This window comes from Symphalangus syndactylus, chromosome 5, assembly GCF_028878055.3.
Source record: "Symphalangus syndactylus isolate Jambi chromosome 5, NHGRI_mSymSyn1-v2.1_pri, whole genome shotgun sequence".
Lineage (NCBI taxonomy): Eukaryota > Metazoa > Chordata > Mammalia > Primates > Hylobatidae > Symphalangus > Symphalangus syndactylus.
In genome coordinates this window covers 35021506-35047431 of record NC_072427.2, presented here as the reverse complement: position 1 = coordinate 35047431, position 25926 = coordinate 35021506, and the positions used below count along the sequence as shown (strand labels likewise).

The following is a 25926-nucleotide window of genomic DNA, read 5'->3' as shown; positions in this document are numbered from 1 at the left end:
CCCCTGCCCCACAGGTATTCTGACTTCTATCCCTGTGGACTAATTTTGCCTGTTTTTGAAAAGTACGTACATAAAGATTATGTACTCTTTTGTATATTCAACATAATGTCTTGATAGTCATCCATTTTGTTGTGCATATCAGTAGTTTAAAACATTACTGAGCTGTATTCCATTGTAGAAATATCATACAATTTGCTTATTCATTTTTCTGTTCACAGGCACATTGGTTATTTCCAATTTTTGGCTCTTACAAATAAAGCTGCTGTGGATATTCTTGCAGTTTTTAAAAATTATTTATTTATTTAGACATAGGGTCTCATTATGTTGCCCAGGCTCATTTTGAACTCCTGGGCTCAACTGATCCTCCTGCCTCAGTCTCCCAAAGTTCTGGAGTTATAGGCATGAGCCACCAAACATGGTCATAGTTTTAAGTTTACATATATATTTTGGTGGACAAATGTTTTCATTTCTCTTAGGTAAATATGTAGGAGTGTTATTACTGAGCCATAGGGTAGGTGGATGTCTAAATTTATTAGAAACTACCAGTTTTGTTTTTGTTTTTGTTTTTTATTTTTTATTTTTATTATACTTTAAGTTTTAGGGTACATGTGCACAACGTGCAGGTTAGTTGCATATGTATACATGTGCCATGTTGGTGTGCTTCACCCATTAACTCGTCATTTAATATCAGGTATATCTCCTAATGCTATCCCTCCCACCTCCCCCCACCTACAACAGGCCCCTGTGTGTTATGTTCCCCTTCCTGTGTCCATGTGTTCTCATTGCTCAATTCCCACCTATGAGTGAGAACATGCAGTGTTTGGTTTTTTGTCCTTGAGATAGTTTGCAGAGAATGATGGTTTAAATTTTTGCAATCTACTCATCTGACAAAGGGCTAATATCCAGAATCTACAATGAACTCAAACAAATTTACAAGAAAAAAACAAACAACCCCATCAAAAAGTGGGCAAAGGATATGAACAGGCACTTCTCAAAAGAAGACAGTTATGCAGCCAACAGACACATGAAAAAATGCTCATCATCGCTGGCCATCAGAGAAATGCAAATCAAAACCACAATGAGATACCATCTCACACCAGTTAGAATGGCGATCATTAAAAAGTCAGGAAACAACAGGTGCTGGAGAGGATGTGGAGAAACTACCAGTTTTATGAAGTGATTATACCATTTTATACTCCCAGCAGCAATAGAGAGTTCTCATTGCTCAATATCCTTGCCAAAGTTTGTCAGTCTTTATAATTTTAGCAATTCTATGATTCTCATTGTGCTTTTAATTTGCATTTTCTTTATTACTAATGATGCTGAACATCTTTTCAAGCATCTTTTCATCTTTTATGAAGTATCAGTTCAAATCTGTTACCTGTTTGAAAAAAATAGTTATCTTTTTATCATTCTAGATGCAGGTCCTTTGTTTGACATATATATTGAGTGTATTTTCTCCATGTAAAAAGGCTTGCCTTTTTACTCTCTTAACAGTGTTTTTGATGGGTAGAAACTTCTAATTTTAGTGAAGCTCAGTTTATCAATTTGTTTTTGTTAGTTGTTATTATCTTTTTTGTTCTGTCTGAGAAATCTTTGCCTGTCCCAATATCATGACTATGTTCACCTACATTTTCCTCCAGAAGGTTTATAGTTTTACCTTTCTATTTAGGTGTGTGATTCATTTTTATTTTCATTTATTTGTTTATTTATTTGAGACAGAGTTTCGCTCTGTTGCCCAGCTTGGAGTGCAGTGGCTCGAACATCACACACTGCAGCCTTGACCTCCTGGGCTGAAGCAATCCTCCCACCTCAGCCTTCCGTGTAGCTGGGACTACAGGCACATGCCACCACACCTGGCTAATTTTTTTATTTTTTGTAGAGATGGGGTCTTGCCACATTGCCTAGGCTGGTCTCGAACACCTGGGCTCAAGTGATCCTCCCATCTTGGCCTCCTACAGTGTCAGAGTTTACAGGCATGAGCCACCATGCCCAGCCTGTCATCCATTTTTAATTAAGTTTGTGTATGCTGTGAGGTAGGGGATCATAGTTCATTTTTCCCACATAGGGATATCTATTTTCTTCATTATCGTTTATTTAAAAACCTTGCTTTCCCCACTGAATTAAATTGTTGTCTTTGTTGAAATCGAGTACTAATCAAATGGACCTTTTTTCTGGACCCTCTATTCTGTTCCATCTATTTGTCTACTTACTATATACCAGATCCAGTCACATCTTTAGGCTCCATTTTTAGTTCTAGTTCTTTTGCCCTTTCTACCACATCTATATAGTAAGTAGAGATATTTTGGAAGTTCAACAAATTTATTTTGTGTAACTTACTTTTTATGTATGCATAAAAATGATATTCAGTAAAAAAAATCTGGTTAAGTCTTAAAGAGCTCTTTCAGTAATAAATACAAATTTTAAGTGATATATTATTCTACTATAAGTTAATTTTAAGTTTATTTTCCCCAAGTGCTGAATAAAATAGTTGTAAGATAATGTTAGATTTAATAAAATGTGATAATTTTATTAGCATACCTAATATTTGTGTTTCCTAAATCTGCAGATTCATAACTTTCATTTATTTATTTATTTTCTTTTATTTATTTATTTTTTCTTTTGAAACAGAGTTTCACTCTTGTTGCCCGTGCTGGAGTGCAAGGGCAATCTTGGCTCACTGCAAGCTCCACCTCCCGGGTTCAAGTAATTCTCCTGCCTCAGCCTCCCGAGTAGCTGGGATTACAGATGTGCACTACCATGCCTGGCTAATTTTGTATTTTTAGTAGAAACGGGGTTTCACCACATTGGTCAGGCTGGTCTCGAACTCCTGATCTCAAATGATCCATCCGTCTTGGCCTCCCAAAGTGTTGGGATTACAGGCATGAGCCCCCACGCCTGGCGTGTATCTTTCATTTATTATGGGAACATTCTGAGTCTTTATGTTTTCAAATATTGCACTTCCATTTTATCTTTCTACTTCTTAAACACCTACTAGATATAGTATGGACCTTTTCGTTCTGTTCTTTGTTTCTATAATTTTCATCATTCTTATTTCTCTCTGCTTCATTTCTTCATTCTTATCACTTATCTGGTTCTACCTTTGAATTCACTAACTTTATCCTCAATTTATCTAATTTGATTTTCAGTCCATCCATTGAGTTTTTAAAAATGACTGTAGTTTTTTCTTTGTAGAAGTTCTACATGAATTTTTTTCATAAATGCCCAGATTTCTTTATTTCTAATGCAGGTATACCTTAGAGATACTGTGGGTTCAGTTCCAGAGCACCACAATAAAGCAAATGTAGGAATAAATGTAGGAATGAGTTACATGAAGTTTTTAGTTTCCCAGTGCATATAAAAGTTATGTTTACACTATACTGTAGTCTATTAAATGTGCTATAGCATTATGTCTAAAAAAATGTACATACCTTAATTCAAAAATACTTTAGTAATAAAAATGCTAATGATCATCTGATCTTTCAGCAAGTTGTAATATTTTTGCTGGTGGAAGGAGGGTCTTGCCGTGATGTTAATGGCTGCTGACAGATCAAGGTGATGGTTGCTGAAGGTTGGGATGGCTGTGGTGTAAAACTCAGGCAACAATGAAGTTTGCCTCATTGACCCTTCTTTTCATGAAAGATTTCTCTGTAGCATGAGATACTGTTTGGTAGCATTTTACTTACAGTAAGGCTTCTTTCAGAATTGAAATCCATCCTCTCAAACCCTGCTGGTGCTTTATCAACTAAGTTAATGTGATATTCTAAATTGTTTGTTGTCATTTCAGCAATGTTCATAGCATGTTTTCACCAGGAGCAGTTTCCATCTTAAGAAACTATTTTCTTTCCTCATCCGTAGGAAGTGACTCCTCATCTATTCAAGTTTGGTCGTGAGATTGCAGCGATTCAGTCACATCTTTAGGCTCCACTTTTAGTTCTAGTTCTTTTGCCCTTTCTGCCACATCTGCAGTTCCTTCCTTCACTGAAGTCTTGAACCCCTCAAAGTCATCCATGAGGGTTGGGATCGCCTTCTTCCAAACTCCTGTTAATGTTGATATTTTGACCTCCTCCCATGAATCATGAATGTTCTTAATAGCATCTAGAATGGTCAATTCTTTCTAGAAAGTCTTCAGTCTACTTTGCCCAGATCCAGTAGAGGAATCACTATTTAAGGCAGCTAAAGCCTTATGAAATGTGTATCTTAAATAATAATCCTTGAAAGTTGATATTACTCCTTGCTCCATGGACTGCAGAATGGATGTTGTGTTAGCAAGCATGAAAGCAACATTAATCTCCTTGTACATCTCCATCTGGTCTCTTGGGTGACCAGGTGCATTGTTAATGAGCAGTAATATTTTGAAAGGAAAATTTTTTCCTGAGCAGATCTCAATGGTGGGCTTAAAATATTCAGTAAACCATGCTGCAGACAGATATACTATCATCAGCATACAACTTTGTTGTTCTTTTTATAGAGCACAGGCACAGTAGATTTAGCACAATTCTTAAGGGCCATAGGATTTTCACAACGGCAGAGGAGCATTGGCTTCATCTTAATGTCAACAACTTTGTTGGCTCCTAACGAGAGAGTCAGCGTGTGTTTTGAAGCTTTGAAGTTAGTTATTGACTTCTCCTCTCCATCTATGAAAGTCCTAGATGGTATCTTCTTCCAATAGAAGGCTGTTTCTCTATATTGAAAATCTGTTGTTTAGGGTAGCCACCTTCATCAGTTATCTTAGCTGGATTTTCTAGGTAACTTGCTGCAGCTTTGACATCAGCACATGCTGCAGCTTTGACATCAGCACTTGCTGCTACTTTACCTTGCACTTTTATGTTCTGGAGATGGCTTCTGTCCTTAAACCTCATGAACCAACCTGTGCTAGCTTCCAGCTTTTCTTCTGCAGCTTCCTCATCTCCCTCAGCCTTCATAGAATTGTTGAGAGTTAAGGCCTTGTTCTGGATTAGGCTTTGGCTTAAGAGAATATTGTGGCTGGTTTGATCTTTCCAGACCATTCAAACTTTCTTCCTGTTGTTTTTATTTATTAATTGTGTGTTCCACTGGAGTAGCACTTTTGATTTTCTCCAAGAACTTTTCCTTTGATTCACAACTTGGCTAAGTGGTGAAAGAGGCCTGGTTTTCAGCCTATCTCAGCTTTCAACATGCCTTTCTCACTAAGCTTAACCATTTCTAGCTTTTGATTTAAAGTGAGAGACTTGTGACTCATTTTTTCACTTGAGCACTTAGAGACCATTGTAGCGGTTTTTAATGGGCCTAGTTTTAATATTGTTGTGCCTCAAGGCAAAGGTAGGACCAAGGAGAGGGAGAGAGATGGGGGAAATGCCAGTGAGTGGAGCAGTCAGAACACACATTTGTTGATTAAGTTTGCCACCTTCTATGGGCACAGTTTGTGATGCCCCAAAACAATTACAATAGTAATATCACGGATCACTGATCACGGATAATCATAACAATATAATAATAATAAAATTTGAAATCTTGTGAGAACTACAAAAATGTGACATAGAGACGAAGTGAGCACATGCTGTTGGAAAAATGGCACTGATAGACTTGGTTGATACAGGATTGCCACAAACCTTCAGTTTGTAAAATTTAAAAAAAAGCACAATATCTGCAAAGCATGATTAAACGAGGCATGCATGTACCTTATTTTTTCTTGTTTTTAATTTTTTTCATTGCTCTTTTAAATTTAAAGATAAATATTCCATAGTCTTTATCAAGTTACTATATTTTCTTAATTTTTTGGCATTTGCTCATCTGTTGCCTGAAAGTTCTACTGACTGTTACTCATGGTAATTTTTTCTTTATAGTTTAATAGTTTGGAATAGTCAGGATGTTGCAAAGCCTGAGTTGAATTCGTGTCCTTCTAGACAGTTTTGCCAGGAGTGTTAGGGTCATGACTGCCAGGTACCATTTTTTATGAGGGGTCTTTTTAGATTATGTTTGTGATGTAAATTTGAACTGTAAATTCCAGTGAGGGACAGCCTATGGTTATGAAATTGAGGCTTTTTGTTGATTTCCTCAAAGCTGTTAAATCTAGATCTCCTAGATTATAAAGACTGAACATTTCCCTAATTAGTCAGCACCTTCTTACTGGTCTGGTTTTAAGTTCCTTTTCAGTTTTTGCTCTGGGGTGTTAAAACAGTGTGTAGAAGAAAATCAGACTGGTGAATTGACTGATATCTATTGCTGTGTAATGGGTAGTAAACAATTACAAAAACCAGATAAGCACATTAATGCCTTTGGATAACAGAGCCAAATAAGGGACTTTTTTCACTGGCATTTATATATATGATTAGAGTTTTAATATGATGGCTTACAGCTATTAGTCCTCATATAATAAGTGTCTGTGTCACAAAGTGATGGGTGAAGCAAGTAGTTATTTTGGAATTAATTTAATAAGTCTTTTTATAAAAAGGAATACTTCGTTGTTTTTTGTTTCCAAGCTTGTTTGATGCTTTGTGAATGAATCTGTTTACAGATCTCAAAGTTAGAATAATTACCCCTATATATTTTTACTCTAATTTGTTTTGTATGAAAGCCTACATAGTAAAAATGAGGGTAGCTGTGATTTTATTATAGTCATCTTTGCCCTACTTGGTGCATGTCAAAATCCTTATCTGTTCACCTTTCTTCTTCCTTATTCCTCTAGAGGAAGCTGCTCTAAAAATAGCTCCAGTGATAGATATTCCCCAACGTGGTCAGATTGCTGAATCATTTAGTTCTTTTCTTTTCTTTTTTCTTTCTTTCTTTTTTTTTTTTTTTTTGAGATGGAGTCTTGCTCTGTTGCCCAAGCTAGAGTACAGAGGCACAATCTTGGCTAACTGCAACCTTCGCCTCCCGCGTTCAAATAATTCTACCGTCTCAGCCTCCCAAGTAGCTGGGACTATAGGCACACGCCACCATGCCTGGCTAATTTTTGTATTTTTAGTAGAGATGGGGTTTCACCATATTGGTCAGGCTGGTCTCGAAATCCTGACCTCGGGTGATCCACCCACCTCAGCCTCCCAAAGTGCTGGGATTACAGGTGCGAGCCACCACACCTGGCCATTTAGTTCTTTTATGCAGTTTAGGGATACAGACAACAGTGCCTGAGCAGAGTAGGACAAGCATTTTTCTCAGAAAACAAGTCAGTATTTTTTTGAAAAATAAAGAATTATAATCCTCTCAAATAATCTTGTGGTAAATAATTTTGTCTGTTTTTTAAAAGACTATATTTTCCAAATACATAAAATAGCTTTGAATTTTACTTCAAACAATGTTTCAATATTATTTTCAGTATTATGTTTTATTAAAAGTAATAAATTAAGATAATGAGGAAATTAATAACAGATGAGCTGTAAATATCCCCCTACCTGTAAACATTTTATTTCATTTTTCTTCCTCTCCTCTTAGGTATGTTAACATTCTGGCTGCTTTGCTATAGTTTCTCTGACGCTGAAATAGTTACCTCCAGAAAAGATATTTTCGGGGTATTTAATGCTTGACAGTAAAATAAATACTTTTTCTTAAATAGATGAGAATTTAGCTTTCTTACATTATCCCTAACCCCCATTTCCACTTTCCCTGTCATTCCGAAATAATTTTTCGGTAAGCAGATTGTTGAGTGCTGGCTCCTGCAGAGTACTGCCAGAATGACTAGTTGATAAAGCAAAGGAGAAATTACTACTGGCAAGTAAAAGCACACTGCCTTGACATAGCCTTGGCTGTATCTTCAAAGGCAAAGGCAGGAGATTTAGTTTGAAATTTCTTGGGGTTCTGGTTTAGGGTGGGTCTTTCAATGCAGGGGCTTAATGAAAATGGATACATTTATGATAGAATAGATTAGGATGGTTGACAAAGCAAGGTGAGGTTTTCAAAGTGAGTCTTGGACCATGATGTTAAACTTTTGTTTTCCCTGAGATTAATAGCTGTCTCAATTTAGGGCTTGTTTAACTATCATTAATTAATGTCCAAACTCTTCAACAGAACCCTAAAATTCCTCTCTGTACGGGCAAAGACTTCAGGTGATCTATGTTTCATTTTTACCTCTTGGAGATACCCTTCTAGAGCCTCCTGTCCCCTGTCTAATGTAGTCTGCTTGCATTTAGCCCTGCTATACAGATTTCATCCTTGGATTTCTCTTTGCCTCTCCTAGATGCTGAATTGTACTCCCTGAATCTTATATATATATCCCATCTTTTGTTTACTCTCTTAAATTAGAGGAGCCATCCCCTAGTAGTTTTTAGCAGGTCTTTCTTCTGTAAATAATGCATGCATAGATAATTGATATGGTAAATATGGTGTTTTCTTTTTGTCTATTATAATGCTAGAATTTCGTTACAAAAGTATATCAGAATTGCTAAAAAAATTGGAGAAAAGTTAACATTTTCTTACAGAAATGAAATTTGGAACAACAAAAAACGATTGTGTATAATTATTTGCTTTTTAAAGTTCTGGAAAGGGTATCTATGTAAGTGATTATGAGGATATATAGAATTGAATTCTGTATTTTAGTGTTTCAACTTGTGAATATTTTTATATTTTTGATAACTCTACTAGGCAATGACATTTAATGATTTTAAAAATTTGATAAAGACTTGTAAAATTTTGTCTCATAAACAAATATTAGTTATAATATTATAATTTTGTCAAATAAACTTAAAAAACTTTTTCTCACAAATTATATCCTGATGGAATTTGAGTTTTCTATTTTAATTGAAAAAAGTTATGTCTTAGAAGGTGTTTATAATCTCTGAAGATGGCATGCTGGAGCTCAAAGGGACAAATGTATTTTTTTAATGAGATGCCTTGATTCAAAGGATTTAAAATGTATTTTTAAAGGCTGCTACCTCTCATTTTCTCCAGGTTGAGTGCCAGTAACAATGATTGTGCCCAGAAATGTCTCAGGTAGATTCCAGGAAGAATTTGGGAGAAGAGATTTCCCCAGGAATACAGAGAGGGTTTTCAGTCTGGCTGTGACTTCATGTTTCTAGAGACCAGATAGGCTGCCCTTTCCTTTGGAAACTAGGGCCCTGGAGTGAAATGAGCCAGCCCTACCACTAGTCTATCACTCCTTCTCCATTTGTGGGAATATCAGAGAGAAGTAGCTGAAAGAGATGATTTTAAAAGTTTGCCAACATATGAAGTATATCACCTACTGAGGGAAATTTGGCTGCCCTCCTGTTTCCACAGACTTACTCCTTGGCCATGAAAAGCTCTAAAAGTCATTATCTCACATCTGCGGAATAGGCTTCGTGGGAGTGGGCCTGAGAATGGTAATGTCAAATGAATGGTATACATAGCCAGTGTATTGATCATGGGCTATTGTATTGATTTTACGCTGTTTAGGGTCTAAAGGGTTGCGAGAAGTTTGGAGAATAGTACATAGGGTAGGTAGAAAAACAAGGCAGCTTCATTTTTCCTTTGTTCTCTGAAAAAACATTAAAAAGTGGTTCTGTCCTAATTCTATCACTTTTATATTTTCTTTGAATAACAAACTTTAAGAAAATAAATACAGCATTTTGGGAAAAGCTAGGTTTGTCAATAATTTTAATGCACTTGCCTAAACTCTTACTCAGGTCTTAGAAATGGTAGTTTTCAAATGGAGGGAAGAAAAGGAGGGAGGAAGAAAGACAATGATTTACGGAAACAGTAAAACAAGTTTTGATTTAGGATTAACTATTGGTCACAATAACACATAAAATATACTTATTTTTGTATTATTCAAATTAATATAACTGAGAATTACTGCAAATGATACTGCCCTTAAAAATGAAAAACATTTTATATGAGACATGGCAGTATGTAACACTTTGAGGATCAGAGCACTAGAAGTCAGGATAACTGGAATCTTTCCCTGTCTCAGTCTCTAGGGACTGACTGTATGTACTCCTGGGCCACCTTCCCACCACACCCTTATTCTCCCCCCATAGTAACCTCGACTGGTCACTTTTCTAGGTGAATAATAAGGTTGTAGACTTGGTAGTTACTAAGCGTCTCTAAGATCCTCTTACTCCATTATATGTAAATCTTTTCAGAAGGTTTATGTCTTTTCATGAAATAAATTAGGTAGCTTTTACTTTATTTTTTGTTTTATTAAAAAAATAATTTGGTCCTAAACAATTCAATATTTGTTCAGGTTAACTGTATTTAAACAGCAGTGGTTATGTTTTTGGGGTGGTGTACATAAATATAACAGGGTAGATTTCCTATTGTAAGAACCTCTGATATAAGCTTAGATGAGAAATTGCCCTTACAGTACCCTTCAGTGACACTTACCATGATTTGCTTTTAGTTTTATGGGGGAATCATTAGTGTATTGGTTCATTTGTAACTGATGGTTTATTTCCAAGGTTTTGAGACTAGTGAGTTAAATAGCTTTAAAATTCTCACTATTGTTTAGAAGGCTAATTGTATAAATTTAAATGTCAAAGCTTTTGAATGGCTTCTTTTTAACAGTGATTTTTAACAAATGTTTGATCATACTGTATTTGTGCTACAGTTGAAGTGCTGAAGTAGCATTTTGGCATCTTTCCCAAAAGCATGCTTAAAGAGGCTAGCGGCAGCATCTCTCCCTGTCTCCTCAGTGCTTTTTACCTTGCGAGTGGTGCAGCTTGTTCTGCGGATGTACTGAAACCCTCCCATTTAATCTGCAGTGGAGGAGAATGGAGCTCACTGTCCAGTAGAAATCAATGATGTAGCAAGGTTGCAGTAAATAGAAATGATTTTATATTTCAATAGCTTAGCAAGAAGACATTTATAATATTTTTTTCTTTCATCTGATTAAGTTTTGCTTTCTGTTTTCTTCTAGAGAGATGTGGATAATTTGCCCTGCCTCCAACATCTCTTTCTCAGCTTCAACAATATATCTAGGTAAGTGGAAACTCCCAAGTTGTCATTCATTATAACTTGATTGTGTGGGTTCTAGCGCCTTAGATTAAGATTGTAAATACCTTGGAGAATTTTACTAGCATGGAAGATTTTAAATTAGAAAATGATAAGACAAAGTTCTTTGTGGAAAAGCAAAGCTCTTGTGTGTATTCTTGCCTGTAATGCTAACATGATGAAATTAATATAGTATGTGCTTTTGATTTAATTATGCTTTAGAGTTGCTCTTTTGTAAAACATGAGTACATGGAAATTTCAACATATATTTTGCTGTCCTTTGTTTGACATTCACGGCACTGATCAGTTGAATTAGAATTTCTTTCATAAATTGTCAGCTACAATTTGTATAGCTACTAAGCAATTTTAATACAGCAGGCTATATTTGTCACTGAGCCACTTGCTAATTAGGCCACACTGCCTTCTAACTTAGTATCTCTACTTAGAATTAATGCTGCTAAGAGACAGTGGATTAGAATATGGAAATGTATAAATTTAGTTTTCTAACTATTTGAAGCATATTATCCTTTATGTTGTGATGATGTCTCATTTAGAATTGGAGCTGAGACATACAGTAAGACTTTTCAATGCAAAAGGGCCCCTACTTTTTCCCTAATTCTTTCCTTCTCCTCCTTCCCAGGAGCCACTTAGTTTGAACTGGGTTTTTTAATGCCCTCAGTTCTTTAGTTTCACTTCAAGGCTGTTCTTTGAATCTGCTTTTATAAGAGGGTAAAAAATATATATAAAAAGATTTAGAGCATATCTTTTTCTGAACTCCAGGTCTATGCTTCTGTGTTAAAAACCAGTTTAATTTTTGTGTGTTGTCTGTTGGCATGTTTTTTGCGTGTCTGCCATCAGACTTGTTTTAACCCAATCATCCTGTACTATGTCTCTAAAAGACAGAAATTATCTAAAGACAGGGAGCTTTGCAAATAGACATTATTTTGAAGAAAATACTCTTTCTCTTTTTTCTCTTCTGTGGGAAAAAATATTAAAGTTTTTTGATAGACTTTTCATATTCTTCTTAGTATATTTTGAATGCAACATTCCAGGTGCCATTATTCTATCTTGTTGGGGAGGTAGAATTTCTTTTCAATGGCAATGGAAGGGTCACTCATTTTTTTAAGGGAATTTCTTCCTAAAAATCATTGACAACACTTTAGAGAAGATAGTCTGTCATTTTTATAATATGTGAAATACTCTCTGTTTAAGATACAAACTTTTAGATTCCCCCAACCTGTGGTGGAACTCATTATTTCTTTTGCTTCTTGTTTATGGGGAGTAATTTAAAGAGAGATATAAATTTGGTTATATAGGGATTATGATGTTCCCAGGTCCCCAGGATATCTGAATTTCTAAACTCCTAAATTCCTAGCTCTGTAGGAAGTTGGTTTTGGTTGCCTATATCTGGGAATTTTTCTTCCCAACCTGGAAAGGAGTTCCGCTCACCCAGCAAAACAAAGTTAAGAGTAATGAGATTAATATTTATAACTTTCTTTAAAAAGTGTGATTTCAAAAGAAAATAAAGATAGAAGTCATCTGACAACTTTGAGGCTTTTATTCTCTCTGTGATTGCTTTCTCTGTGTTTTTATGTAGCTTTCACAGTATACCTTCCTCTAGTGTTTCCAGCGGATCTGCTTTTGAGGCACAGTACATTTCCTGCTCTGCTTTTCTTGATGCTTGTGGTCCAGGAGGTGGTATAGCGAATATATTGGGTCTGAGGAGGGAAAAATCAGAGAGAACAACTTTGAAAATATTTCTGTGAACTTTACTCAAGATACAGATATCTCAGATAGCTGGGCTGTCAGATAACCTGTAGTGATAGCTACAGTATATATTCAGGACACAATTGTTCTTCTATATCCTGGCATAATAGAGTTGCCAGGTTTTACAGTGCCAGCTTTCTGGGACCTATCTTCCATGGACTCTAATTCAGTAGTTTTAAGTAGGGCTCAGGAATTCATACCTTTATTTAAAAAATGCAGCTGACTTAAAAATACCAGTGGTCTGTGTTATTCAAACTTCAGGTCAAAACCCATATAGGGATCCTAAGATCAATTTAGTGATTTAAAACCAGCCAAATTACAATGGAATGGAAAATATCAGAGTTTGTCACATATTTTAAGAGCATACACTGTTTCATAAAAATTTTCCAGTTTTAATTATATATGGATATGTCTATGTATGCATATGCATGTATGTTATTTTACTATAGACAACATGGAAACTGGGTTACAATGTAAATATGTTTCTTACTATGGGTTAGATGAAAAAATTTGAAAAATTCTGTGAGATCTTGCTACATGCATTAATAGCTTCTTATATTTCCACTATTATTGCAGTGTTAGAGTTTATTGTACTTTCATTTTATATTGTCCCTTCTGTTAGACTGTAAACTTGACAAAGGCAGAGGAATATGTCTGTACTGCTTACTACAGCCTCTTCAGCATCTAGCATGTATGTGTTCTTAGTACAGGTATTACTAGTTGTATTGAAAAGATTTATAAGGAGAACTTAATTCCTCAAACAAATATTTTTCTATGTGATCTAAGAACTCTTTTTGGTGTGTCCTTTTTTTATGTTATTACTAGGTCACTTAGTCTGTGTTTAATGTGTGGACCTGTGAGGTTTAAAGCCATAAGCAAATCAAAGTTCTCTTGGCAGTTGTTTTGGGCTTCCAGGTCAATTTACTGATTTGTCAGTAAGGATCTTGCCCATAATTTCTAGAGAAACTAAACCTTTTATTTATGCAGTGGGGTATATCAGGGTTAGGGTGGTGGGTGTGGTGTGTCCCAGGGTACAGACAATAAGGAGGTGCATTGTCTGTAAGGCATTTAAAAACAATAAACAATAAAACTGACAAAAATAATGTTGTTTTTTATTGTCACTTTGCATTGGAATTTCTTTCTTTTCTCTCTTTTTTTTTTTTTTTTTTTTGGAGACAGAGTCTCGCTCTTTCGCCCAGGCCAGAGTGCAGTGGCGCAATCTCGGCTCACTGCAAGCTCCGCCTCTTGGGTTCATGCCATTCTCCTGCCTCAGCCTCTCGAGTAGCTGGGACTACAGGCGCCCGCCACCGCACCCAGCTAATTTTTTGTATTTTTAGTAGAGATGGAGTTTCACCGTGTTAGCCAGGATGGTCTCAATCTCCTGACCTCGTGATCCACCCGCCTTGGCCCCCAAAGTGCTGGGATTACAGGCGTGAGCCACCGTGCCCGGCCTGCATTGGAATTTCTAACCTATGTCACTGATAAAATACTCTTCTCTGCCAGGGTGACCTCTCATACCTCTTTTCTTACTTTAGTAAGACAATGTTATTTGGACTCAGCTTTTTCTTTATGATATCACTGAAAATTGTAAACTAGGTTTCTTTTTCTTTTTGAGGAAGGAATGCTGTTTTAAGTTCTTTAATGACCTTTGTTAGTACATATAGTATGGTTAAAGGTCACTGAAGCACACGCTTTGGGGTGTGACTTTTCCTTCATCACTATTCTCCAAGAGAAGGTAATCCTCCAGGCTATTTTCAAAATTTTACTGAAAATGGTTTATAATTTTACCTTTATCAGGAAATCATTCTCCTTGCATTTTTCTCAAGTTATATTTCAACTTGATAAGTCACCCTATATCAATTATATTTCTAGAAAAGAATCTATTTCTATTTAGGAAACTTTAAATTGCCCTACAGTTGTCTAATTTAGTACTAGTTGGTATTTTAACGAGGAAATTATTTCACTGACCTTCAGAGTATATCGATTTTTTTTTTTTCTTTTGAGACGGAGTCTTGCTCTGTTGCCCAGGCTGAAGTGCAGTAGCGCAATCTCAGCTCACTGCAAGCTCCGCCTCCTGGGTTCATGCCATTCTCCTGCCTCAGTCTCATGAGTAGTTGGGACTACAGGTGCCTGCCACCACACCCGGCTAATTTTTTTTTTTTTTTTTTTTTTGTATTTTTAGTAGAGATGGCATTTCACTGTGTTAGCCAGGATGGTCTCAATCTCCTGAGCTCGTGATCCTCCCGCCTCGGCCTCCCAAAGTGCTGGGATTACAGGCATGAGCCACTGTGCTGGCCTATATGGATGTTTTTTATGAGCTCAGGTTGTTAGATTGTATTCCTGTGGTTGAGTTATCAGGTTTTATTCTTGTACCTTCCAGGATTGCAAGTGTCACTTATGTTATTTTGGCTTGAAGGAAATTCATTTCCCTTAGTTCTAGTATGCAGCATACTGTTAGAATGCCTTTACTTTTCCTTTGTTAGCAGATAACCAATGATACGCAAATCTTCTTACTGAGTTAAACAGAGGAGATCAACAGGAAATCAACTATTGACAGATCTTTTCTGACCATCTGCTAAGTTTTAAATTTGAGAAATGACTACATGCTTGTCAAGGAAATTTCATTATCGGTACCCATTTATCTACTGAACTCTTCTTGAGGGGTTTACCAAATGGTTCACACGTGATTCACCTTCAGACAAACATTTAATTGCATTTTTCTAAATTTGATGGGCGTAATGTAAGGAGGACCCACAAAAACAAGATTTAAAAATAGGGGCATTTGATTCCATCCATGCTGCTTTATTCCTTCTTTGTGAGTAAAACCCTCTGAGTATGGTAAGGTGGCATATAGTGCCTTAGTAGGTCTGACTGTAAAGCATAGCTCCAGCTTTTGAATTCTTTTAGTCAGAAAATAGGTGAAAATAGATATTCACAACTAATGATAGATATGTTCTACCACTTCAGAAAAATAGACTTTGAGGTAAGATCAATTTGTTTGATCATCCTCAGGGCTGATGTAATTATTGGGCCTAAATTTATTTTATTTGAAACACAGCACTTATACTAAAATAATTTTTCTATGGTTTTTCATTGTATATCTTATTTCAATACTACTTTATTAAAGTGCTGTTTTTCCTTTTAGAGATCAAAAGCAAAAATTATTCTAAAATGTTATAGAATGATAGTTTCTGAGGACGATTTTCCACAAGCCTTGCAATTTACTGAAGAGTCAGAGTTCATGGGGCAGGGGTAGTATACAGTAAAAAAAAAAAAAGAAAAAAGAAGAAAAGGGGACCAATGTACAATGTAATGGGGAACCTCTATTATGTTTGTCGTATTCCTTTTGCATTACCTTTGAAGCAGCAAAAAGCAAAAAAATCTAATGGATAGCAGTCACTTTTTAAATTATTATTACATAGCTTCTTTTGTTATCCTCCTTATATCAGCATCTATAACCATTTAAAGCATTAATTCTGTAAGTACAAAGATACATACAGATACTCTTATGGATTTTATTTATAACATTATAAAGTGGAGAGTGCTACCATGTATGCTCTCCAACTTCATTTTATAAAATGTTGTTGAAATTAATCTTTGCAAAATTGTAATCGTTTTCTATTAAAAGATTGTATTTCTTTAGTGGACATTATGAGTCAGTTGGAGGGTTTTTTACCTGTACCTTCTCAACCAACTTATAAATATACATATGATTGCAAACTCACAGGAAATTTTCCAGATACTCTTCTATTTGTAAGGCTCCATTTTTACTACTGTAAAGGTTATTTGTGTGTGTGTGTGTGTGTGTGTGTGTGTGTGTCTGTAAGCGAGAGAGAGAGTTTTTCTTTTTTTTTTTTTTTTTTTATTATACTTTAGGGTTTTAGGGTACATGTGCACAATGTGCAGGTTTGTTACATATGTATCCATGTGCCATGTTGATTTCCTGCACCCATTAACTCGTCATTTAGCATTAGGTGTATCTCCTAATGCTGTCCCTCCCCCCTCCCCCCACCCCACAACAGTCCCCGGAGCGTGATGTTCCCCCTCCTGTGTCCATGAGTTCTCATTGTTCAATTCCCACCTATGAGTGAGAACATGCAGTGTTTGGTTTTTTGTCCTTGCGATAGTTTACTGAGAATGATGTTTTCCAGTTTCATCCATGTCCCTACAAAGGACACGAACTCATCATTTTTTATGGCTGCATAGTATTCCATGGTGTATATGTGCCACATTTTCTTAATCCAGTCTATCATTGTTGGACATTTGGGTTGGTTCCAACTCTTTGCTATTGTGAATAGTGCCTCAATAAACATACGTGTGCATGTGTCTTTATAGCAGCATGATTTATAGTCCTTTGGGTATATACCCAGTAATGGGATGGCTGGGTCAAATGGTATTTCTAGTTCTAGATCCCTGAGGAATCGCCACACTGACTTCCACAATGGTTGAACTAGTTTACAGTCCCACCAACAGTGTAAAAGTGTTCCTATTTCTCCACATCCTCTCCAGCACCTGTTGTTTCCTGATTTTTTCAGGACATAGGCGTGGGCAAGGACTTCATGTCTAAAACACCAAAAGCAATGGCAACAAAAGCCAAAATCGACAAATGGGATCTCATTAAACTAAAGAGCTTCTGCACAGCAAAAGAAACTATCATCAGAGTGAACAGGCAACCTACACAATGGGAGAAAATTTTTGCAACCTACTCATCTGACAAAGGGCTAATATCCAGAATCTACAATGAACTCAAACAAATTTACAAGAAAAAAACAAACAACCCCATCAAAAAGTGGGCAGAGGACATGAACAGACACTTCTCAAAAGAAGACATTTATGCAGCCAAAAAACACATGAAGAAATGCTCATCATCACTGGCCATCAGAGAAATGCAAATCAAAACCACAGTGAGATACCATCTCACACCAGTTAGAATGGCCATCATTAAAAAATCGAGAGAGAGAGTTTTTCTAAAAAGAAGGCTTCTTGAACTAAAATTAAACTAAGGCCTGGGAGCAGGCTGCTTGCATACCTTGTGTCAGTCTGAGTTCACATATACATATTTGAGAGGCTGATAGCTATTCATAGCAGTGAGTTAGCAGTTTTGAAAACGCTGATGTACCCAAAGGTCCCTTTGGATTTTATTCACGTGAAGGTTCTAAAAGTTGCAGGAAAAATTTTGGTGCCTAAGGGCCTTAAAATTTATTACTCATGATTACATACTGGGTGGTGTTCAGAAACAAACAAGTACGATAAATTGAGACCAACATACGTTTTATGATTTCCTTTGTATTTTGTTTTACAAAGTCATGGAAATTCAAAGAATATTCAGAAACAAAGTATAAGTAGATTAAATTCAAAATCCACTTAGAAACAAACTTAAGATATATAACTAGTTTCCCTTAGTGCATTTCTTGTACTTATATTATAGAAATACTTCCAAAAGGGATTTGAGGTAGTATCAATGAAGAGAGTCAAACTCTGTAAAATATTTGAAGAGATTTATTCTAAGCCAAATGTGAGTAACTATGGACCATGACACAGCCCTCAGGACGTCCCAAGAACATGTGCACAAGGTGGTCAGGGTGCAGCTTGGTTTTATACATTTTAGGGAGGCACGAGACATCAATCAAATACATTTAAGAAATACATTGGTTTGGTCCAGAAAGGCGGGACAACTCGAAGTGGGGGGAGAAAAACAGAGATCTTGCTTCAGCTGTTTCCTAACTCATTTGATGAAAAGGGAAGATAGCCCTCTGTCAGAAGCAAAAATACCTACGTGATTGTATAGATTTTAAAAATCTATATAAATAGCTGTTTTAAAGTTCTTATCTACTAATTCCAACATTTGTGTCATCTCTGGTACTGTTATAGTGACTTTTTTTCTCGTTAATATATGTTTCAATTTTTATTGCTTCTTCCTCATCTGGCAATTGTTTTTATTGTATTCTGGGCATTGTGGATGTTCTATTGAGAGATTTAAGGTTTATTGAGTTTTGTTTTGATAACTACTAGAGAATCAGGTTGATCCTGTTGAGGTTTATTTTTAGTTTAGTTTTTTTTTATTAAGGAAGATCTAAAGTGATACTTACTATAGAACTAGAGTAGTATATTTTTATATCCATTACCAGCGGCAAATCTGTATGGGTCTGCAGCAACCTCAATTCTTGCCTCCTCAGAAGAAAGAATTTGACTGAGGGGCATAAGGCAAAAGGAGAGACCAAGGCAAGTTTTAGAGCAGGAGTGAAAGTTTATTAAAAAGCTTTAGGGCAGGAATGAAAGGGAGTAAATTACACTTGGAAGAGGGCCAAGTGGGCAACTTGAGAGATCAAGTGCCCAGTTTGGCCTTTGATTTAGAGTTTTATACGTTGGCATACTTCCCAGGTCTTGCATCCCTTCTCCCCTGATTCTTCCCTTGCAGTGGGCTGTCCACCTGCGCAATGGCCTGCTGGCATTTGGGAGAGGCCGCATGCACAGTGTGTTTACTGGAGTTGCACACATGCTCACTTGAGGCATTCTTCCCTTACCAGTCAACTGTTCCTAGAAGGTCATATACCAGTTAAACTCTGACATTTTGCCTCTTAATGCACATGCTTGAGCCCACTTGCCCAACTCCAGTGCAAAGCCACTAATTATCAGTAGATCTTATTGGGAAACTACTAAGTATCAGTTTCAGGTTTTTTTCTATCTATTGGGAGACTGCCTTTCCTTGGTGCCTGCTGCAACCAATTCTTATTTTAGAGAAACAGTGTAACAACTGCCTGACCATCACCTGAGGGTCGCCTGACATTCCTGGTTGCTAGGGAGCCCTCTCCAGCCCCACTGGAGCCTGGCTAGCTACTTACTGTAACATATCCATATTTTTTTTGTTACGACAGTAAACATAAGATTTGTGTATCCGAGGTAGACTGATTATTTACCTGCAGAATATCTTGTGTTAGTTTCCCATGCTCCATTTTTTTCCCATGGTGCTGTGATAAATGCAGATGTCACCTGCATGTATGAGCAGGGGCCTCTAGTACATGAGAGAAACCCCAAATTATTAATCTTGAAGCTTATGTAGAAGCTGCTTACATAACTGCACCTTCTCCCCTCCAGGACGGAAAGAGAGAACACAGAGAGAAACTGAGACCTTATCTTCCTAATGTAAACAAATCCTCTATGAAGAGAAAAGTCAAAGGTGTTTTGGCCAATAATCTTTTGGAATGTAAACAAATGGCTCCACATTTTGATACCCTTTGATATGTAAACACGTAGTTCTTAGAGATAAATTTCCGTATTACTCTTTTTTTTTCTTTGAGACCCAGTCTCACTGCTCTGTCGCCCAGGCTGTAGTGCACTGGCACGATCTCCGTTCACTGCAACCTCCGCCTCCAGAGTTCAAGCAATTCTCCTGCCTCAGCCTCCCAAGTAGCTGGGACTACAGGTGTGTGCCACCATGCCCGACTTATTTTTTCACTTTTAGTAGAGTCAGGGTTTTACCATGTTGGCCATGCTGGTCTCAAACTCCTGACCTCAGATGATCTGCCTGCCTTGGCCTCCCAACGTGCTGTCATTACAGACGTGAGCCACTGCGCCCGGCCTAAATGTCCATATTGCTCTTATCATTTCTATCTATTCAGTCACCCTTTAATCAAAGTGCCAATTTTCTTTGCTCAGAAAGCCATTACCATGCAGAAACACGAAAATATCCACATTGTTTCTTGACACAGAGTCGCCTCACACCTAAGGCATGGCTGTTCTTGGACTTCAGATATATAATCTGGGTATTCATTGAGGTCTCTTCACTCTATTTGGTTGGAATTGCAATGTCTCCCAGTTCCATGTGATCCATAGATACTCTTCATCTCACAGCCCCTCAATAGTTATATTTTGCTAGACTTTGTGGACTTACACCCTGTGTACCCACATCCTAATATTTAGCCAAATAGTCAAGAGACCCCTATGCAGACTTCTGGAGTTCCTTCTCTACAAGGTTCCCTCCTCTCCATTCCTCTTCACCCAAATTCCAGTAGCCTCAACAGACCCAAATTCTGACTTCTATTTCATCTACCCAGTGAGACCTCTGTTCTCTCTCTAGCTCCACTTCCCTGTGCTATGATCTGGAAAGTACCGTCAGTCAGAAAGCCAAGATGAATGTGGCTTTTATATGTCTGTCTTCTCCCAAAGATCACAGCCCTGAGCTATTCAACATCTGCTTCATATATTTTGTCCAGTTTCATAGTTGTTTACATTGGGAAGGTGAGTCTGATGCTGTCATGGCAAAAACGGCAAGCTCTATCTACCAGATTTTCAAATTGTCATGATTGTATATCATCTCTGCCATTTACCTGTCTGGTACTTAAAGAATATGGAATTCCCTTTAAATCAACAATACATTCTTTCTATATTTAACAACCTGTGTGTGTGTGTGTGTGTGTGTGTGTGTGTCTGTCCAGGTTATTAGATGGGTTGAATTTGTTTCCTTTATATTTGTTTTTAGTATTAAAGATGATTTTTTTTTTGTAGGACTGAAACTCAGCTTGCTCAGGAAGGAAAATAATTGCCTGATCATTAAGGGCATTGGGCTTGGTTAAAAGAGGAGGGTATTTTCTTCTTTAAAAAATTTTGCTTGCATGCAAGCAAGGAAGTTGGGATTCTCCATAAGGAGGATACTTCTGGAAGTGAAACAGTTAGGCTTGTTTATCCTGAATTCACAGAAAGGTATCACAGTGACTTAATTATACACCCCAAAATATCTTAAAAAGTAGTTTAGAACTGTCAGCTAGTCTCTGGGCGTTGTTTGGTTTTGTGTTTTGAAACATTTTTTAAATCAACAAATAAAAGTTGTATATATTTGTGGTGTACAAGATAATGTTTTAATATATATATATATACACACATTATAGAATGACTAAAACCAATTAACATATATGTTACCTCACATACTTATCTTTTTTTGTAATAGGAACATTTAATGTCTTATTTAAAGATTTTATTAAAGAACATTTAAAGTCTTAGCAGTTTTCAAGTATACAATACATTCTTATTAAATATAATCACCATGTTGAACTAATTCCTCCTGTCTAACTCAAATTTTGTATCCTTTCACGAACATCTCCCCAATCACCCTACATGACCATAGCCTCTGATAACTACCATTCTACTCTCAGCTTCTATGAGTTCAACTTTTTTAGATTCCTCATATGAGTGAGATCATGTTGTATTTGTCTTTCTGTGCCTGGCTTATTTCACTTAGCATAATATCCTCCAGGTTTGTCCATGTTGTCAAAAATTACAGGATTTACTTCTGATTGAGGCTAAATCATATTCTACTGTGCATATATATACCACATTTTCTTTATCCATTCATCTATTTAAGGACGCTTAGGTTGATTCCATATCTTGGTTATTGTGAATAATGCTGCAATGAACATGGGAGTACAGATACGTTTTCAACATATTTTATTTCCTTTGGAATATACCTAGAAATGGGATTGCTGGTTCATATGGTAGCTCTAATTTTAATTTTTTTAGGAACCTCCATACTCTTTTTTATAATGATTGTACTAATTTATATTGCCAGCAACAATGTACAGGGTTTTCTTCTCTCCACATTCTCACCCACACTTATCTCTTGTCTTTTTATAAAATACCCATCCGAACAGGTGTGAGATGATATCTCATTGTGGTTTTAATTTCATGAATTTCCTTGATGATTTTTTTCATCTACATTTTGGCCATTTGTAATCCTCTTTTGAGAAATGTCTATTGTAGTCCCTTTTTTCTCATAAAACTTCCTTTTTATGGCTTAAAAAGAAATAGACGATGTCAATTATAGACCCCAGGTTAGAGACCATAGTTTTTAGTTTAGGAATATCCTGGGAAGCACTGAGTAAATGTGAAATAAGATTAATAATATTTTTCTGCTAATTTCTTCGAACTTGTTTTTGGGGCTTGCTTTTTGGCATTTCATGGGTATTTGCTTGTTATTCTTCAAAATGACCTACTTCAGGGATGATGAGTGATGCCAGTTTTTCATAGCTGGGTGGGTTTAGGATCTAAGATTATCTTAGGGATATCCTGAGGATGTGTTATTTTTACCTCAATAGTGATAGCTAGTAGCTGATCCTCCTCCTTCCTGTCCTTTACAATTTCATTAAAATACCTTCTCCATCTCTTTCATCTAAAGAATTCAAGTTTTTTTCCAAGTTGGTTGTTGAAGAACATTGATTATGTATCTTTATGTTTAAAACACCAAAAAAGGCATTGTGGAGAGTAACAGAAGTTAAACATATGACTTTTGTTTTCCATGAGTATATAACCTAATGACAGAGAACATACAAAGACGTGAGTGACAGAAACATGAAAAAAAACCTTGCAGCTTTTGGAAAAGCCAACAGCTTGAGAATCACAGTCTGTCACTTAGCAGTTCTAGTATAAAGAGCGCTTCATCCCTGATTGCTCTGGCAGAAGGTTCTGAAGAGCCTTAATGTTCAAAATTGTGTCCTTGAACCAGCAGTATTAGCATCACCGGGAAGCTTATTGGGAGCCCAGGATCTCAAGCCCTACCCTAGACCTTCTGGGTGAGAACTGTCATTTTAAAAAGGTCTCCTGGTGATTTAAATGCACATTACAGTCTGAGAAGCACTGCTGCAGAGGATTCTGATCGTGTTCATTTAGGTCAGGTGCCCACTTGGAATGAATCACTGCAGCCAGAGACATACAGGACATACTGAATGCTCAATCTTGGGACATACGGTCCTTATACACTAGGACAATGGGTGTGGGATCAGTTTGTGGAATGGGTTTACTACAGGGAAAGGGTGTTTGGTTACCAAGGGAAGGGAAGTTGGGAAAAAAGATAATAACAATAGATGTCCAATAAACTTATTTCCTCTTTCATGCCTTTGCTCACATTAATGTTAGAACTAGCTAACTCCTTTACTTTGGGTCATTTCATCCCATTTCCTGTGTGTGTGTATGTGTGTGCACATGTGTGTGTGTTCATGTGTGTTCTACTTTCAATCTCCCCCACCCCTCATTGCCATCTGTCTGCCTGACCTAGATATCAGAGGTTCTTCCTTATTCCACAGCATGGTTCTCCTGTCCTTCTCCTGTCACTCTCAGAGAGTTCGTATCTCTCAAATATATATTAACACGTTATGGAAACCACACACATACCTCTGCCTAAGTCTAACTTTACTTCATTGCACTCCTGATAGAGCATGTGTGCTTCACCTACTGCTTTTCATTCTACCACTAAGGCATTAACCCTTGGAGTCACACCTTTTAAAGCTGTGAATATCTGTTAAAATGTACTTGTATTAATATTACAGGGGTTCATACTTTTAGCCCTCAGGAATTATGATTCCATTAGCAAAGTTTTTTTTTTTTTTTTTGCATGTAGGGAACAAAAGAGTGATGTAATCCTTTACTATTATTATTTATTTTGATGTTCATATTTTCTCTAATTTCTCAAGAAGGCTCCTGTAGTCTTTTGATGTATCCTCATTCTTTAAATACTTCCTTCCTTTCTGGCCCAACAAGATGTTCCAGGCTCATCTTATACTTTTGCAGTCCTAGCTCTGGAATCAGCCATTTCTCCAAGGAGTTCTAATGACTTTTAGTGGAGAATGCTGCTTAGAAACTAAGATTTGAGTGCAAGGTGTGCTTATCTTTGTTGAGTTATCATTGTTTCTGGGCCATCTCAGTGGATAGAATTAGGAAATATGCATATGTATATGTATGTGTATATGTGTGTATTTAGATAACTTAAATTGGTATCATGTACATGATTCTTCGCAGGCCAGTTGGTCTCTGTTTCAGGTACTTAACTTTCCCTTTGTAACACAAAAGCAGCCATAAATAATATGTGAATGAATGGGCAGAGCTGTGTTTCAATAAAACTTATTTATGGACCCTGAAATTTGTATTTCATATCATTTTCACTTATGACATATTCTTCTTTTGACACTTTTTCTAACCATTTTAAAACATAGAAGCCATTATTAACTTGTGGGCCATACAAAAACAGGTGATAGAGCATATTTGGCCTGTGGGCTGTAGTTTTCCAAGCCCTGGTCTTTCTGAAACACTTTCAGTTTACATACGACACACATACCTATATAGTCATACACTGAGTAACAACATTTTGGTCAACGATGGACCACATTTACAATAGTGGTTACCTAGACTATAAAGGAGCTGAAAAGCTCCTGTTGTCTAGTGATATAGCCATCATAACATCATACCGCAACTCATTACATATGTGTTTTTGGTGATGCTGATGTAAACAAACCTACTGAGCTGCCAGTCATATCAAAGCATAGCGCATACAGTTATGTATGGCACACAATACTTGTTAATTATAATAAGTTTTTGGTTTATGATGTACTATATAGTTTTTGGTTTATGATGTACTATATAGTTAGTACTATAAGATGTACTATATTTGATGTACTATATGTTTTTGGTTTATGATGTACTATATAGTTTTCCCTCCGTATCTTCGTGGGATTCCTTCTAGGAACCCACTCGCCCCCTCCCATGGATACCAAAATCCACCAATGCTCCCCAGTATAAAATGGCATAATATTTGTATATAACCTATGTACATCCTTCTGTATACTTTAAATCATCTCTAGATTACTTACAATACCTATCACAATACCTACACATCACTTCATTTGTGTGAATACAATGTAGTACTTGGCACACAGTAAATTCAAGTTTTACTTTTTGGAACTTTGTGAAATTTTATATTTTATATTTTATTTTTATTTATTTTTAAAATTTTAAGTTCGGGGCTACGTATGCGGGTTTGTTACATGAGTAAATTATGGGTCGCTGAGGCTTGGTATACGAATGATCCCATTACCAAGGTATTGAGCACAGTACCAGATAGGTGGACTTCCAAGATATGCCTTCCCCCCACCCTCCCCCATCAAGTGGTCCCCAGTGTCTTTGTTCCCTTCTTTGTGTTCACGTGTATTCGTTGTTTGGCTCCCACTTATAAGTGAGAACATGCAATATTTGGTTTTCTGTTCTTATGTTAGTTTGCTTAGGATAATGGCCTCCAGCTTATCCATGTTGCTGCAAAAGACATTTCATTATTTTTTATGGCTGTTTAGTATTCTATGGTGTATATGTACCACATTTTCTTTATCCAGTCCATCGATGATGGGCATCTTGGTTGATTCCATGTCTGCTGTTGTAAATAGTGCTGTGATTAACATGTGTATTTTTGGTAGAATGATTTATTTTCATTTGGATATATACCCAATAGTGGTATTGCTGGGT

At 36.6% G+C, this 25926-nt stretch overlaps 1 protein-coding gene across 6 annotated transcripts in view; it reads left to right on the top strand.

Moving 5' to 3' along the window:
* Positions 1–25926, top strand: part of LRRC49 (leucine rich repeat containing 49) — a 161367-nt gene that overhangs the window by 34632 nt on the left and 100809 nt on the right. For 5 of the 6 annotated variants that reach the window (XM_055277921.2, XM_055277917.2, XM_055277920.2 and 2 more), the window contains one exon: positions 10808–10869. In XM_055277921.2, coding sequence (XP_055133896.1) covers positions 10808–10869 — 62 coding nt within the window. Of the gene's footprint in view, positions 1–10611; positions 10702–10807; positions 10870–25926 lie in introns of those variants that run through there. The other variant, XM_055277923.2, reaches the window with a different exon arrangement.